The following is a 16,172-nucleotide window of genomic DNA, read 5'->3' as shown; positions in this document are numbered from 1 at the left end:
TTTGGTTTCAAATTTCTCCCAGAACACATGCGATCTCCTCAGCCTGGCTTAGGTGTTGGGCCTCAGCTGGTACAGCCCATCAGCGTTCACCATTGAGCTTAACCACTAGAGGCCAATTGTAACTGCTGCCTTCGTTGAAGTACCAACTGGCAATGAAAAAAAGAAAGTTAAAAATTCCACTGTTGAGTTTGCTCTGGAGTCCGGGAAATAAGCAGGCTTCCTTGTTCTCTGGCCATCCACGCATGTCATCTTCCTTCCTGTCCTTTTCCTGTCAGCGTTGATATGGATCCACATGGCTCCAGGTGGTTCAGGATAAGCTCAGCAGAATAGGAGAAGGTGTCCGTTCAAAGTAGACAATTTGGAAAGTAGACCATCACCTTCAGAAAACAAAGATTGGCTGTGTGTTTGCTGAAGTTTCTGATCAGCCATTTTTAAGTCAAAGTCTGTGGCGTTCTCCATGTCATCCGTGGGTACCGCATCCCTGGCGCTTACTTCTAGGGTGAAAGAATCTATGTGTATGCTCCTTCCGAGTCTACATAGCATTTCCAGACTAGGATACAGAGAACAACCCCTGTAATTTTGGAGATTGGGAGTGTATTGCCCTTCATGTAGAGAGAGTAGTTGACAGTTTGAATCCTGCAGCCACGAGGAATAAATTGTCACCCATCTGATTTCTCTTCAGCAAACCTGGGTATGATGGAGCTCTTCTATCCTAGCCCAGGAGTCTTTTTATCCTCCTGGCCAAGTGGATGGCCTTTATTTCTTCTTCTTTTGGGAAAGGCACTGGCATCCTTGGTGGCAGCCCTGTGGCCCTCTTCTGCCTGCTGACTGTCACATGGCATGACGAGGCCAGTCTTTAGGTCAGACGAGCTGGTGTCAGGGAGGGAAAGTAAAGGCGTGTGGTGAGAAGAAAAAGGACAGGCTTAAGCAGCCTGCTTCTACAGATGTCTCTAAAGGGACGTCAGCTTGGGGGGAATGGGGGGGTGTATCTGTGTTTAGCTACACTTTTAAGAGATCCTTAAAAATTCAGTGATACCCCTTTTAAAGCTGATTTGGGAGAATGGAATTGCTAGCCTTTAGGTGCCAATCGTCTTCACGTCCCTCCTTAGTTCAGTGGTAACGTATTTACTGCCCACTTGTACCTGGGTGGAGCAGTGAGCGGAAGCAATTGGGCTCTAGAATCAGAAAGATCTGGTTTGAAGTCCTGAGTCAACCACTTATTGTTTTGGTTACTTTGTTCTAAAATATAACATCTCTAAGCAGAATTTTCCTCTCTGGGAAATGGAGGTGGTTAGTGTGTGACAAAGAAAAGTGGGAAATCGATCAGATAGTTCTTCAAATCCATAAGCTCTTTTTAAATGGCAGACACTACCCTTGGGGTGTAGGGACACTGAGATGAAGAGTATGTATGTCTTGCCTTTGGGAGTTTTTGGCTTATAAACCAGCATGAGAGATTTGAAGGGGGTGAAATGGAAGTCAGGGATGGTGGTTAAAACACAGAGTCTTTACCTGTGAGGTGATGAGGACTTGGGCTCTGGTGATGGAAACAGTAAGAATGGAACAAAAAGACATGCCCCCACAGTATTTCAAAGAAAGGACAAAACCCGAAAACCAACTGAATTGAACAGCAACAGGGAGCAGATAGAATTAAAGACACTACAAGACAACTTTCTAAACCGTGTTTGCTATTGCTAGGTGTTACGAGAACAAAGGGGTTCTGTGGTCAAGGAAATTTGGTTATTACTGGATTAAACAAGAGTAAACTGGGACCTTTCTTGCAAGAATTCTGAGGCTTTAATGTGTTCATATGGGGTGTTCATCATCCCAAGAAGGAGATGTAACGCACAGCATTTCCCCGGCTTTGACCAGGAAAGCCATCCATTCACTCATTTAGTTGTTCATTCATTCATTCAATGGGATAGGCCTAGTGCTCTGAGAGGTACATTTACCTTTAGTAAATGCTTCTGTGAAGTCCAGAAGAGTGGAGAAAGGACGAGCAGCTTCTAGACTGCCAGGAACACTAGAGTTGCAAATATGCATCTGAGCTATCAGAGCTAGAAGCTGTTAGAGCACACTGCTCATTAACAAGGAGGAGCAGAGAAGACAAAGGAGCACATTTCAGAAGAATTGGGGATTGATGCAAATAAACCCGTAAAGAAGATGAAAAGAGAATAAACAGAGACCAATTTTACTTTTTAAATGAAGGGGTAATTACCAATACATGGACTGAAAATAATTTTGTTACCTTGTTTTTTCTTACAGTAACTTGTAACTTCAAATTTCTATACAATAATTAACGTTGTTAATTATGAATTGAAATTGCGTTATGAATTAAAGTTGAGTTTCTCTCAACTCTAGGAGATTAAGCCTGTCTTTCCTTGCAGGTTATGTACAGGCGGATTCTGCAGCAGGCGGGGTTTATACAGTTTGCACAACTTCAGTTTCTGGAAGCTAAAGAGCTCTTCAGGTAATTCGAGGTGCCGGTAGCAAGACTTTCACTGCAGTGTCTCTTCTGTACCTACATTTGCTGCACCCCCTGTGGTCAAACCTCTGTTACAAACCCGGTGACATGATGGGAAAACGTGGCCGTGGTTAGATTCCACTTCAGACAGAAATGGGGAGTGTTGTTTATAAATAGCAGATGCCATCAATGCTGGCTCCCCTACTTTTACCCCTCACCCTTTGTCTTAGTTTAACCTCCTATATTGTAAAGGGATTGGGGGCCACGTATCATAGTTCGGTGAAGAAAGGTTTAGGGCATCAAGACTATTTAGAGTCAGGAGAAGAGACTGAAAACACATGCTGTCTACTCTTCCTTTTCCCCAGAGATTAAAAAAAAAAAAGAACAGGGGCTTCCGGAAGGACCTCTGAAAGCTATTCTTCTTCTTTGAAAGACTTTTTAAAAGGGTTATTCCTGATTAGCTCTCCTATTAAAATTGATGTTCTTTTATGGAGGTCCCTTATGGCAGTATAATTAATCCTGGATCTGTAGATAGCTCTCATATGAGTTCTCTCCTGTCTCCTTTCTCCATCCCTCTCTCCCTCTCTCCCTCCCTCTCTCTCTCTCTCTCTCTCTCTTTCTCTCTCTCTCTCTCTCTCTCTCTCTCGGGAAGGGGACCTGTAGGAACACGAAGCCCAGGCTTGTTTCACATGCATCCCTTTGCTGTCACATCCTGCTTCTCCCCATAACCCTTTCCTCTCAGGCTTGTGTGCTCAGTGAGGCAGTAGCTGTTAAATGCTTGTGCATTACTCCTTGCAGGAGATTAAGTTAAAGCTGCTCTAATAGTCTTTAAACATCCTACTAAAGCATTGCCTATAGAAAGCATTTTAAAAATGACTCAGTAGAATGGATTCTGCACAATTTACAGCCATCCAAAAAAGCCTTGGAATAGATTATTTACATAGAAGTAGCCACAGGAGCAGAATGTAGCATGCTGTCCACTTCCCCTTCTACAAGCTGTTTGTATTTTGGTCCAGGCATGCACTTATATCCATTGTGGCTCTGATGTCTTGCTCTCTTAAAAATTTGTTTGTAGAGAACACAGGCCTCTGAATACAGAAGGGATCATTTGTTGAGAAATCGTGTCCTATGCAAGTTTTACTTACCCAAATTCCATGGGCTGTTATCAGCTGTTCCTTGAAAGATCAGTAGCTTTGTGGTTTAAATATGTTCTTTGCCTCTTTGGACCTCGGCTCTTTTTCTGGAAGATCTTGTTTTATCCCTGCAATGTTGAAGACTTCCTCCCTTGGGTAATGAGTGTACCCCAATACATTTTCATTTTCTGGTGGATTAAATTTGAAACAATAAGTGAATGGCCATGGATACATTCCGAGAAGAGTTCACTGCTTGACAGTAGAGTAAAAGAAGGGCTTGCTAGTCATTAATACAAAGTTCTGATGCTTTTCTACGTAAACCTCTTAGTAGCTTAACTTTAAATGGACTGCTGTTCAGCTTTTGTCAAAAGTGTGACTGAGGAAATTGATATTTGAAGAAGTCACTCCTCAGGCAAGGATGATTCCACGTTCCTTTCCTATGACTGTGGCAGATGTTGCTAATAAGTCATAGTGTTCTCACTGAGCTGGGCCACATCCTCAGACTCCTCAATGCGGGGTTACAGGCCCAAACTTCCAACCAAGCCATGTTTGGTACCTCAGATAAAACCCATTTGCCATCCATATGATGGGGACGCATACTATGTGTCTGTCCCTCTAAATACTATACAGTCCGTCTTCTCTTTGTATCCCCTTAGGCTCAGTACTTCTTTTACTGAGCAGACTCTGCCTAAACATCAGTGCCAGAGATATAAGACTAAGAGAGCACCCCTGTTGCTGTCATGTGCAGATACGAGTTTGGAAAACAGACATGTAACCATCCCACATTGTACGTGCTCCTCTACAGCGTACATGGAGTGCTTTGGGAGCACGTAGAGTGGGGGTTAGCTCTGCTGGTGGAAGAATCTGTCTTCAGAGGATTTGTCCTGGATCTTAAATGTTGATCAGAAGTTTCCCAAGCTGGGAATCCTACTTTAGGCCGGGGTTTCTCACCTGCAGCACTACGGGCATTTGGGGGCAGACAGTCCTCTATTGCGGGTGCATTGTAGGATGTTTAGAGCACCTCTGGCCTCTACCCACCAGATGCCAGTAGCACCCCAGTCATAACAGTCAAAAATGTCTCCAGACATTGCCACATGTCCCCCAGGGAGCAGAATTGCTCCCCCTTGAGAACCACTGCTTCAGGCAGTGGGCACAGGAGACCTAACATTTATAAATTGGCAAGATAATTGGGTATAGTTGAAGCACTGGAAATGTAGAAGGCGATGGTTGGAGCTGAGGTTGTAAGGTAGTTCAGGATCATAGTAGGAAGCACTTCGAATGCCATGCTAAGAGGATTGACAATTATTGCACCCAGGAAAGGGTGAAGGTGTAAAGAGGGGAGTAGAAAGAAAGGAGGCCGGAGGCAGGAAGCCAGCCAGGAGGCTTCTACAGTAAAATGGAAGAGATGATTGGAGCTTAAACTAAGGCAGCTGCAGTGGACACTGTGGATGTGCAGATCCCAGACTTACCTTCCCCAAGATTCCCACTCAGTGTGCCTGGGGTGGGGCCCTTGCATCTGTTTCCTCAAGAGGCTACCCCAGTTGAGTCTGGTATTTGGCCAGGGTGGAGATCCAGTAACTGTTACCACTGTGGATCGAAAGAGCCAGCTGGAGGGGAAAGGGGCAAGCAATGTATTAGAGATGGGCCATCACTAAATATAAGTTCCCAGACCTTCTCAAGTTAGGACACTTTTGCGTTGGCCACTGAGTTGCATTCTAACGTTCTCAGAAATTCTATCGAGAGTCACTACGAAAATGGCCACACAAGTGCTTCTACATCTTCTGTTGTAAGATCACTGATGAGGAAGTTTTAAGGTATGATCCTTAAGTCCCTTATTTGTGGGCCATTCAATGAAACCGTTTGTCATTTAGTGCCAAGGAGAACATTGGTCAGAACTATAGTGCTGCTTGATCATCTTATCTTTTGTGTTCCTGTTTTTTTTGGCCTTGGTTTCCAGGGAGGCCAGTGCTCAATTTGATGTTCGTATCACATTAGATGTTTTGCTATTCCACTTCAACAGTCCTGTCTTCTTTTTGGGCTCGGGTGGTACACACATTTAAATAGTGCTTTGCTGCACTTGCAAATTGGGATGGTCGCTTCCATACACTTACCCTGATAGCCAGCTCGCTATTAAGGTGTGCGTATCCGCACACCCCTCCAGTGTTGTTTTGTGCGCCTATGTGTACTCTTTCTCTCTTTTTGCTTCATCTAGTTTGACACTGTAATTGCAGAAGCGGCCAGCTTGACGTCCGGGAGCTGATCTCTCTGTACCCCTTCCTGTTGCCCTCCTCCTCCGCCTTCACACGGTCTCACCCTCCTCTTCACGAGTACGCAGACCTGAACCAGCTGACCCAGGGGGACCCGGAGAAGGCAACCAAGTGCAAGTGCTTCCTCATGAGCTACCTGAATGAAGTCCGCAGCACTGAGGTGGCCAACGGCTACAAGGAAGACATCGACACGGCCTTGCTCAAGCTGTACGCGGAGGCTGACCACGACAGTCTGCTGGACCTCCTGGTCACCGAGAACTTCTGTCTGCTCACGGACAGCGCCGCCTGGCTGGAGAAGCACCACAAGTGAGTATTCTCTTCCCAGACGTGGCCACGGCTCCACCCATCACTTACCTCCTTTGCTAGGGAGAGTGTCCTGAAGCTTACCCAGCCAGTGAGAGACATGAGCTCCCAGAAGTTTCATCCATCTGCAGAGCAGTCGAACGGGTCTCGGAGAGCATTAGCTCTAACACCAGTTCTTTCAAGATATATAATACTGTTTGGAACTAGGAATAGGCTTTGTTAGTAAATGAAGCGATTCGTAAGTTTCCTCCTTATTCAATCTAGGATTTGCTTATGGAAGAAACCACACATGTTGGTAAAATTAATACTGCACTTTAGTCATTGATAACCAAATTGAATAGCTAGCTATCTAGAGAAACTGATGAAAAGGGAGACTTCTACATCTTGTTGGATAAAGGTTTTGGGTTAAAATTATTCTTTCATTATATGTGTGAGTTAGTAGGCACCCTGTCCCCCAACTGCTTGCTGTATATATAACGTTCAGTTAATAATATACTGACTGACCTGGTTAGGGCCCAGCAGCTTGCTTATCTCGAGCAAGTAGTCAGGTAGTGTAGGATCCCTCATTTGTTGTTGAACTGAGTTGAATCTGAATACCCGGGAACCTGGACCTGTGGGTGTCACTGTGCAGTGCTGCCCACTGTCCGTGGCGGGGAAGAGTGTATAAGTTTATTTTTTCTAATTGTGGCAACATATATACAGCATAAAATTTCCCATTTTAACCACTTTCAAGTATACAATTCAGTGGTGTTAATTACAATTAATTACATTCACCTTGTTGTCACAGTCACCACCATCCATCCATTACCAAAACCAATCCATCACCCCAAATGGACACTCTATACCGGTTAATCATTAACTCTCATTCCCCACCTCACCTTCCCTGGTTACCTGCAATCTACTTTCTATGAATTTCCTTATTCCAAATATTTTTAAAAGTGGAATCATACAGTATTTGTCCTTTTGTACACATGATGTCTTCCAGGTTCATCCGTGTTATAGTATGTATCAAAACTTCATTCACTTTTATGCCTGAATAATGTTCCATTGTGTGTGTGTGTGTGTGTGTGTGTGTGTGTGTGTGTACATATAACATTTTGTGTGTCCATCTGTTGTTAGCCACTTGGGTTGCTTCCAACTTTTTGTTATTGTGAATAATGCTGCTATGAACATCAGTGTGTGAGTATCTAAGTCCCTGCTTTCTGTTCTTTTGGGTATGTATACACATGGAAGTGGGATTGCCGGGCCATATGGTAATTCTATACTTAACTTCTGAGGAACTACCAAACTGTTTTCCACAACAGCTGCACCATTTTACATTCCCACCAACAAGTAATGTATGAGATTTCTATTTCTCTGCATCCTCACCAACACTTGCTATTTTCCTTTTATTTTTCTAATAGCCATTTTATTGGGTGTGAAGTGGTATCTCACTGTGGTATTGATTTGCATTTCCCTAATGGCTAATGATGTTGAGCATCTTTTCATGTGCTTAATTGGCCATTTATATGTCTTCTTTAGAGAAATGTCTTTTCAAGTCCTTTGCCTGATTTTTAATTAGGTCATTTGTCTTTTTGTTGTTGAGTTTTAAGAGTTCTTTATATATGAGAGTGTGTACTACAAAGTTGTTTTCTTTCAGGTATTTTGCACTTGGGCTGCTCTATCATTATAATAACCAAGACGCTGCTGCACTTCAGGTTAGTTCAAAAGCATTTTAGCATTATTTATAAATTGAAATAATTAACTTAGCATTCCTTTAAAACAATCACATATTGATACTCCATTTTTCATTTTTGCCTAATCTGCAACCTTTTTTAAAATGCAGTAATACTGTTTTAGAAAGCCAGTACTAGAAAATTGATGGCCAAGAGTTTTCTTTTTCTTGTTTCTATTTCTCTATAGAGACAATTAAGATTGAGTTAATCAAAATTTAAAAGATAACATGATTTCTTTATTAAATCACAAGGCTAGAAAACATTACTACCTTTTCAGAAAAGTTAGGCTATGAATAGTAGTTTACTCTGGAATTTCTGCTGTTAATGAAAATAACCAGTCAGTGAGCTGGGTACTGTAATTATCCCCATATTACCTGTGACAGACCTGAAGCTAAGCAAGGCCAGTCATTCCCAAGGCCATGCTGCTGGTCAGTGGTAGAACCAGGATTTGAACCAGGGCTCCAGGCGGCCTTGGAAGGGATACTGCACCTGAATTAAAAATAACGTAGATCTGTGGGCATTGTTTCTCATCTTGCATCTTATAACTTATTAATAATCATGGAAAAATCTCATCTCACACTCTCAGGAGACTTTTTCCCTTTCTGTTATTTGTTTCCCATTTGTATTGCATTGTGTAGTAGTTCCCTGAAGTGCCTTTCTTGCTGTGTTTTGTGAGGGGCCAAGAATCAGGCATACTCACCAAGCTGAAGTCAACTGTGTGACTTTGGCAAAGCCACATGTAGCTTTATTCTTCAGTAGCTTTAAGAAACTATCATGGTAACACGATTGTGGAGTAGAGTTAAAAAAAAAAAGGTTCCCATCAACATGTACCCAATGGCTAAGAGTAGATCTGGATGTCACAGATGAAGTTTTATTTTTTAAAACACGGTGTTCTAAGAATTACACCTGGATTTAAGTGTGGTGATACTAGCAGAGCTATATAGAGAGAGATTTGCAAACCTGAAATAATATGGAGTAAATTTCCGTATATGGCAAAGTTCTACCATTAAAAAATCTACACAGCTCAATGTATGTGTGATTAAGTTATTGAGAAGAAGCATCCTATAAAACATGCATATGCTGATGTCAGAATTACAGAATTCAGCTGCCTGCACCATTTCTCGGGCTTCTTGCTGGTGTGTGGCTTGGAGGTGCCTGAGGTGGAGTGGTGGATGGGTTCCCTACACAGGGTGCCACGTGAGGTCTGGCACCAACTCCAGCTCTTTCCCCGTATGATGTTGCATCCTTCCAGGGTTATGAAATTAAGCATCCATTAACATGGCAGAGGTGTTTCTGGATGAAATAGCAGAAGGCTTTTATCATTGGGGTCTAAAGTAAGATTGGCTGTGTAAGTCCCTGTGTAAAAGACACTCTGACCCCTACCTGACAACCTTTTTTAATAAATGCAACATCTGATTATCACAAAGTCAGAAAGGACTTCAAACCCAAGAATTCTATGACAGAGAAAGTGGAAACAGGGCCTACCTGATGGTTGTAGGTGAATTTCTTCTGTGTCAAGATTTTGTCAGGGATTGGTTTAATTCATGAGCAAACACTTTTTAAACACTTACCTCTACCCCTAAATTTCATTTACTATTAGTATTGCTGTGATATCCTAAAAAAAACACAAACAAAAGGTAAAGAACTTGTTTTTTTACTTTTTTAATTTCCTGGACCATGTTTTCTTTATTTCTCTTAAAAAATTAAAATTGATTTAAGCATTTAAAATTTTCCTACTACTTTTAAATATTGAAATACCAAGTAAGTGAACATAATGCTCTTTTCTAAGCTAATTCTACGAGTTATGTAACTTTCCGTCTCTTTTTATTTTTTATTCCTTTCCAGTTATGGGTGAATATTGTGAATGGAGATATTCATGACTCCACGCGCTCAGACCTCTATGAATATGTCGTTGATTTTCTTACCTTCTGCTCAGACCAAGAATTAGTGTGGAAGTACGTGGATTGGGTGTTACAGAAAAGTGAGGAGGTTTGTGCTTCCTAAATGCATTCTTTTTTGGGCTGGTAAAACAAATAAAAAACTTAATTTTAGGTTGGGGAAAATCTGCCTTTCAACATCCCCCTCCACTTTCTTCCCCTTGAACCATCTGAATTCTAGCTCTTAGGAAAGTTCTACATTTCAGTGCTCCTCTTTCTGGGGCAGGTCGCGTGTATAGAATAGCATAGCCAAGTCACTTTGTTAGCGTCTTCCTAAAAACATGTGCTTTTTAAATCACCCCTAAGTGACGTCTGGCCCTTTGTTTTCTGTGGGCTGAAACAGGCTAAGATTGCTGCCCAGGAGGGTTCATTCCTTGGAAATAGGGAGCCCAAGACCTGGGCCCTTGTTTCTGCTTCCAGCTCCCCTTCGCTGGATGTCGTAGCCCGAGAGGAAGGGAGGCTGTGGACGGGGCTCAGCTCAGCTCGGAGAGCCGAGAAACAACAGCAGTGAGAAGCTGTTAGCTAGAGGCAGGGGAGGCAGCAGGACAGAGGACAGTACTTTGTAAAGCCCCAGAGGTGACCAACACAAGGAGAAGATTTCAGTTCTCTCTGTTACAAAAGTACCATTCTGTGGCTCAGAGGTTAGACAAAATTAGCTTTCTGGTGCTGGACCTTTGTCTTAAATGTAGAATTTCTGAGTATTGTATCTGCCTCCATAGGGTTGGAATATGTTCTCCAATGTGCTGTCTTAACAGGGACGGGGAAGGTCAGAGGCCGTGTGCTCACACACACCTGCACCTGCCATCTGACGAGAGGGAGGCGGAAGGTGGAGGCTCCTGCCGGTGCTCACACGTGATAACAGCAAACATTTACTGAATTCCGTGAGCCAAATAACGTACCAGGCACTCTAAAATGTCACTACAACCCTGCAAGGAGGGCGATACTTACAGATAAGGAAACCGAGGCTCAGAGAGGTTAAGAAACTTTGCCAAGGTCATGTAGTTGGTAGAGCCAAGACATAAATCTGGGCTTATAGAACCCAAAATTCATACTCGAAAACAGCTTTGCTGTGTTTCTCTTGCTTGGTGTTTGTGGTGTGTGTGGTGTGTGTGCACGTGTGTGTGTGTGCATGTGTAGGATAGAGCAAGCACATTCAAGTAGCAAGAGAAGTGCAGCATGGGTTTACTTCCTTACTCCCCGCTCCTGGAATGTCCTTGGAAGGCTGGAATCTCACTAGTATGTTCCAGTTGAAGAGCAGAGAAGGCAGCCTGGAAACTTGTTCAATGACTGAAGACACAAATCTCAGAGTAACCGTCTCAGATAATCCAGAGGAGATAATAAACGTTCCAAAAACTGAAAGTTTACTGCATTGAATTCTCAGTACTTTTTATATTCTTTCACTTACTGTTCAGCAAGTAACCATCCTCATTTCTGGATAATCTTTGCATTCAGAAGTTGTTGTTCCTTGGTTTGTCAAAAGCTCATCTCAGTAAGTGCTTCATGCTTTAGTTTCCAGCTCTTTTAATACAAATCCCAGCGTGATTTACGAAGAGGGTTTCAGAACTTGACCACCATTCTTGTCTTTGCTTTGTGCTCTTTGGTCTTTGTCAAGGCCTCACACTTCACTGTTTTTCTTTACCACTGTATTTTTAATGATGATTTTATCCAGTGTGTGAATATGCATTGAATGAAATAAAGATGAAGATGGTGACTTTGAAGAGAATAATAACCAAATTGCTACTCTTATTTCAGGTTGGAGTTCAAGTTTTCACCAAGAGACCTTTGGACGAACGGCAGAAGAATAGTTTTAGTCCCAATGATATTATCAAATGCCTTAAAAAATACCCTAAAGCCCTTGTAAAATATCTGGAACATCTAGTTATAGACAGAAGACTGCAGGTGAGCACTTCAGAAACTTAGACCAAAGTGTAGGCAGTAATGTCCCAGGCGTAATTTAAGAGATGGAATAAGACTATAAAACTTTTCGGCACATGGTTCTGATTTAATGTTTTATGTTCCACGGGTGCTCAGTCTGTACTTGCCGGTGGTCTGGGGGGTGGACCTTGAGGCTTGATGAGAGAGACCTGGAGAAATGAGTAGCTTTTTAATTTCTTTTTACCCTCCATTGCATCTCCACTCAGCTTATATTTTTCTTCTCTTTTCCTTTTTTCTTTGTTATGATCCTTAATGAGAGAAGCTGCATTTTTTTTGTAGAACACCCAAATCCTGTGGCCTGTACTTCTTAACATGAGAATCCTTATAAAAATCATCCCTTTGTTATTTTCCCCATGGTTTTTAAATTCTTCTTTGTGTGGGGATTTCTGGAAGGTGCTTGATGGACCAGGTATGCTCTGCTGCTTGTCCTTGAGAGTCTGGCCCCAGGTAGCTCAGACAACCAGGCTCTGAGTGCTGGTGTCACACTTGCAAATGCCGATTGCTCGAATTCCTATTTTCTGCAGAAGGAAGAGTATCACACTCACTTAGCTCTCCTATACCTGGAAGAGGTGCTGCGGGAGAGAACCAGTGCCAGTGGCAAGGGCACCGAAGTCACCGAGACGCAGGCAAAGCTACGCAGTCTGCTCCAGAAATCCGACTTATACAGAGTCCACTTTCTGATAGGTGAGAAAGATTTCAGAATTCTCTCCATTCATAAATTCTGTCAGGGCGGGTTTCGGAGATAAACATGCTGGCATGGCTCAGTTTGGATCCTTGAGCCTCGTTTGACATAGAATCACCATTCATGGTGGTGTGGGGACCTCATGCATCCCCCTCTAGAAATGAATCGTGACCCCTGAAACCGGTGACATAAAAGCTGTCTTGATGGATTTTGGAAGTCTGAGTATTTATTGATCATATCTTCATTTAAACATATTCATTCAGTTTTGAAACACAATATCATAGTTCCTATTGATAAGCCCCCCCAGCTTCAAGCTCTGGGGCTGCTCAAGGCTTGGAGCCTCCAGAGCCAGAAATCAGAGGAAGGTGGCGGAGATATCTCGGAGGGGATTCTGGTTTTCATTTCCTCTGGTGCACAGACCACAGGTCTGTGTTGTGTAAGCTGCCACAGAGCAGCACATTTCTTGCATCTGGTGGAATTAACTGGTTTCTTGTTATATTTGACATCACAGAATTTCCAGATTTCTACTTCCCAGGATTAGTAACGTGCTTTTCTTTGATGCCATTTAACGCCATTTTTAACTACTAACTGTATGCTAAGCTTAGGTAAAAATGCTTAGCATGCATTTTGATACTTAAATTCCTCAAAGACCCTCTGAACTGAGTCCTTTTATCCCCCGTTTTACAGGAGAGTACATTCGAGCTTAGAGACGTCGCTCGCTTTGCCCCAGGTCACACAGCAGTAGAGTCAGAACAGCTGGGTTGGGTTAAGTGTTTCACACAAACAGCAAATACTTGTTCTGGCTTGCACTCACACCAGGGCCAACACTCAGTGGCCGTGCTCGTGCCCTCATGGCGGCCACCCATGGCCAGCGTCCATGCTGCTGGGTCAGTGCCCATGCTCTGCTGGTAGGCAAATATTTTTTAGTATCACCCCTGGTTTATATCGCACTCCATGATTTGCAAATCCCTGTATAAAAAGCTCATGCAAGTCACAAATCTGTTGGTCACTGTTTTCATTCAGCCAACTTTTTAAAGCACGTAGAGCTGCCAGGCACTGTGCATCGAGGTTATAGAGACGAAGAAGACCTGGGTTTTGGCCTCAGGAGGCTCCTAGCATAATGGGAATGCAAGTAAGGGCTGGTGGACGTTCCCCACTGTACTGAGAGAGCAACGAGGCATACCTTGGGGCGGAGGGTCAGGGAGAGCCTCCCAGGAGAGCGACTGTTTGCACAGTCATAAGGGATAAGTCTGGGTTTGCAGATAAGACCCAGGAGCTTGTAGGAAATGGGGTGCCCCAAGGCACTGTGGGAAGAGCACTAAAAACTCAGGCTGACTTCCCCGCCTCCTCAGTCAGGGGGCTTGAGGGTGTGCTGGCCCGGGAAGCTGTGGTAGCACTTCTTGCGCAGCCTGTAAATCACTACGTAAGTGCACGTTATGTGATTGTCTTTTCTTAAACCTCTTGGCATCTCTTCTGGTGCCTTAAATATGGCAGCCGCTCAGTAATTGTTGCCATTTGATTGTGAGGATGACAGTGCTGGCTAATGTGGCTGCTGAGGCTTGTGGTCTCAGCAGCGCACCCTGTGGAACCCGTTGCTACAGGCCGAGTGTTGTCCACACGTGCATCGGGGCCCAGGGGCAGCTGGGAGGCCCTGCCGTGGCCAGTTTTAGATGCAAAATGCTTATAATTTGAGTAGGAACCTTGGCTTTTGAAATAAGAGCTGTCCTCTTATTTCTCAGTAGTTTGAGACCTTAGATTATATTCCTATTTTGCAGATGAGGTGGGAAGCAAGGCGGCTTTACCAGCGAGGGACGGGGCTTGCAGGGCTCCTTGCTTGTAACTGAGATGCTCTCATTGCAGGAGAAACAAAAGAAAACCTTTAGAATAATGTAGATATTGTTTTAACAATAGGAACCCATATTCCTTTCCGTGAAATCTATTTTAAATTGGAGTAAAGGAGCTCAGTATACTTCTGTTGGGGGGGGGGGGCAAGTGGTGGAACTTGTCTGGAATGAAGTGAATATAGTGTCCGTCTGCTTTACGTAAAAGATAAGCACACTGGGAAAGTACGAGCAACGATGCTTTAATTGGAGGCCTGCAGCTGGGACATCAGGGTTTCACTGGAGCCTTCGGAGATCATGGGTTGGTTTTATTCGTTCTCTGAACAGTGGGGAAAAGACATTCTGAGATCTGGCTGACTTAAAAGCAGAGTCTGTATTCTGTTCTACTTGCTAATGCCCAGACTCAAAGCATGAAAATGTGAGAGAACCTGATGTCCGTGGCAGTACTTAGCAGTGTCCAGGTAGCCAAATTTACTTTGCCTTTTCTTAAGATAAGAGCAAGTTATTGTTGAGTGAAATAATCCAGGCACAAAAGAACAGATAGTGTATGAGCTCACCAATACGAAATTACTAGAATAAGCAAACTCATAGAGTCAGAATCTAGAATATAGGTTACCAGGGGATAGGGTGTGGGTACGGAATAAGGAGTTAAGGCTTAACATGTACATGGTTGCCATCTGGGACCATGGAAAGTATTTGGTAATGGGTGGTGGTGATGGTAGCGCAGCATGGTGAATGTAGTAACAGCACTGAATTACATATTTGAATGTGGTTAGTGGAGGAAATGTTAGGTTGTTTATATGGTACTAAACTAAATTTTTAAAAATTCCATGGAACTGCACAACACAAACAGTGAACCTGAAGTTAAACCATGCACTATAGTTAACAGTGCAATTATAAAAATGTGCTTTCATCAGTTGTAACAAATTTATCACACCAATGCAAGGTGTTAATAATAGAGTAGTAAACGAGAATCCTGTATTTTATGCACGATTGCTTTGTAATCCCACAACTTCTCTAATAAAACAGTTGTACTGAGAAAATAAAAAGGGTTATTAAGGCACCTTGCACTGGTTTGTTAGGCCCAGGGGCTCTTCCTTGGTTCGGCCCTGCCGGTTGCTGAACAGCAGGTTCCGTTTCACAGATAAAATCCAGGGCACCAGCCTTCACATGGAGCGCGCCATCCTGCACGGGAAGCTGGAGGAGCACGGGAAAGCCCTGCACGTCCTGGTCCAGGAGCTGAAGGACTTCCCGGCGGCGGAGGACTACTGTCTGTGGAGCTCCGAGGGCCGGGATGCCCCATACCGACAGCGGCTCTTCCACACGCTGCTGGCCCTTTACCTCAACGCTGGCCCCGACTGCGAGCTGGTGGTGGCCGCCGTGGACCTCCTGAACCGCCACACCGCCGAGTTCGACGCGGCCCAAGTTTTGCAGCTGCTGCCCGACACCTGGTCAGTCCAGCTCCTCTGCCCCTTCCTGACGGGGGCCGTAAGGAGCAGTCTGCACACCCGGAGGATGACGCAAGTGGCCCTGGGTCTGGCCAAGGCTGAGAACTTAATCTACAAATATGATAAGGTGAGTGCCAGCCCTTGGGGACGAGCCAGCTTTCTGACGAGTTGACGTTTGATCTTAAATTTGTTGGGTGTCTTTCTCTGTGGCATTAACAATTCAGAAATATGATTCTACTCGGGTAGAAGCTGAGGTCTGTGTGGGCAGAGTCAGAGCTGGGCTGACAGGTGGATGTGGCTCTTCTCTCCTTTTATACATTGGTGATCAAGGCAGGGGTGGGGGCAGCTGAGGGAAAGCTAATGTCACCCTCACAGCCGACACGTCCTGAGTACAGCCTACATGCCAGGCGATAACTAGGCACATTACATTTCCACGTCACTGTTTCATGT

At 43.9% G+C, this 16,172-nt stretch overlaps 1 protein-coding gene across 2 annotated transcripts in view; it reads left to right on the top strand.

Moving 5' to 3' along the window:
• Positions 1–16,172, top strand: part of TGFBRAP1 (transforming growth factor beta receptor associated protein 1) — a 64,252-nt gene that overhangs the window by 44,186 nt on the left and 3,894 nt on the right. For both annotated transcript variants that reach the window (XM_037806823.1, XM_037806824.1), the window contains exons 5-11: positions 2,385–2,467; positions 5,826–6,167; positions 7,804–7,861; positions 9,725–9,868; positions 11,569–11,715; positions 12,276–12,435; positions 15,419–15,849. In XM_037806823.1, the coding sequence (XP_037662751.1) occupies positions 2,385–2,467; positions 5,826–6,167; positions 7,804–7,861; positions 9,725–9,868; positions 11,569–11,715; positions 12,276–12,435; positions 15,419–15,849 (1,365 nt within the window). The remainder of the gene's footprint in view (positions 1–2,384; positions 2,468–5,825; positions 6,168–7,803; positions 7,862–9,724; positions 9,869–11,568; positions 11,716–12,275; positions 12,436–15,418; positions 15,850–16,172) is intronic.

This window comes from Choloepus didactylus, chromosome 17 (genome assembly GCF_015220235.1).
Source record: "Choloepus didactylus isolate mChoDid1 chromosome 17, mChoDid1.pri, whole genome shotgun sequence".
NCBI lineage: Eukaryota > Metazoa > Chordata > Mammalia > Pilosa > Megalonychidae > Choloepus > Choloepus didactylus.
Note: the sequence above shows the minus strand (reverse complement) of the source record. Positions and strands in the feature narration are given on the sequence as shown.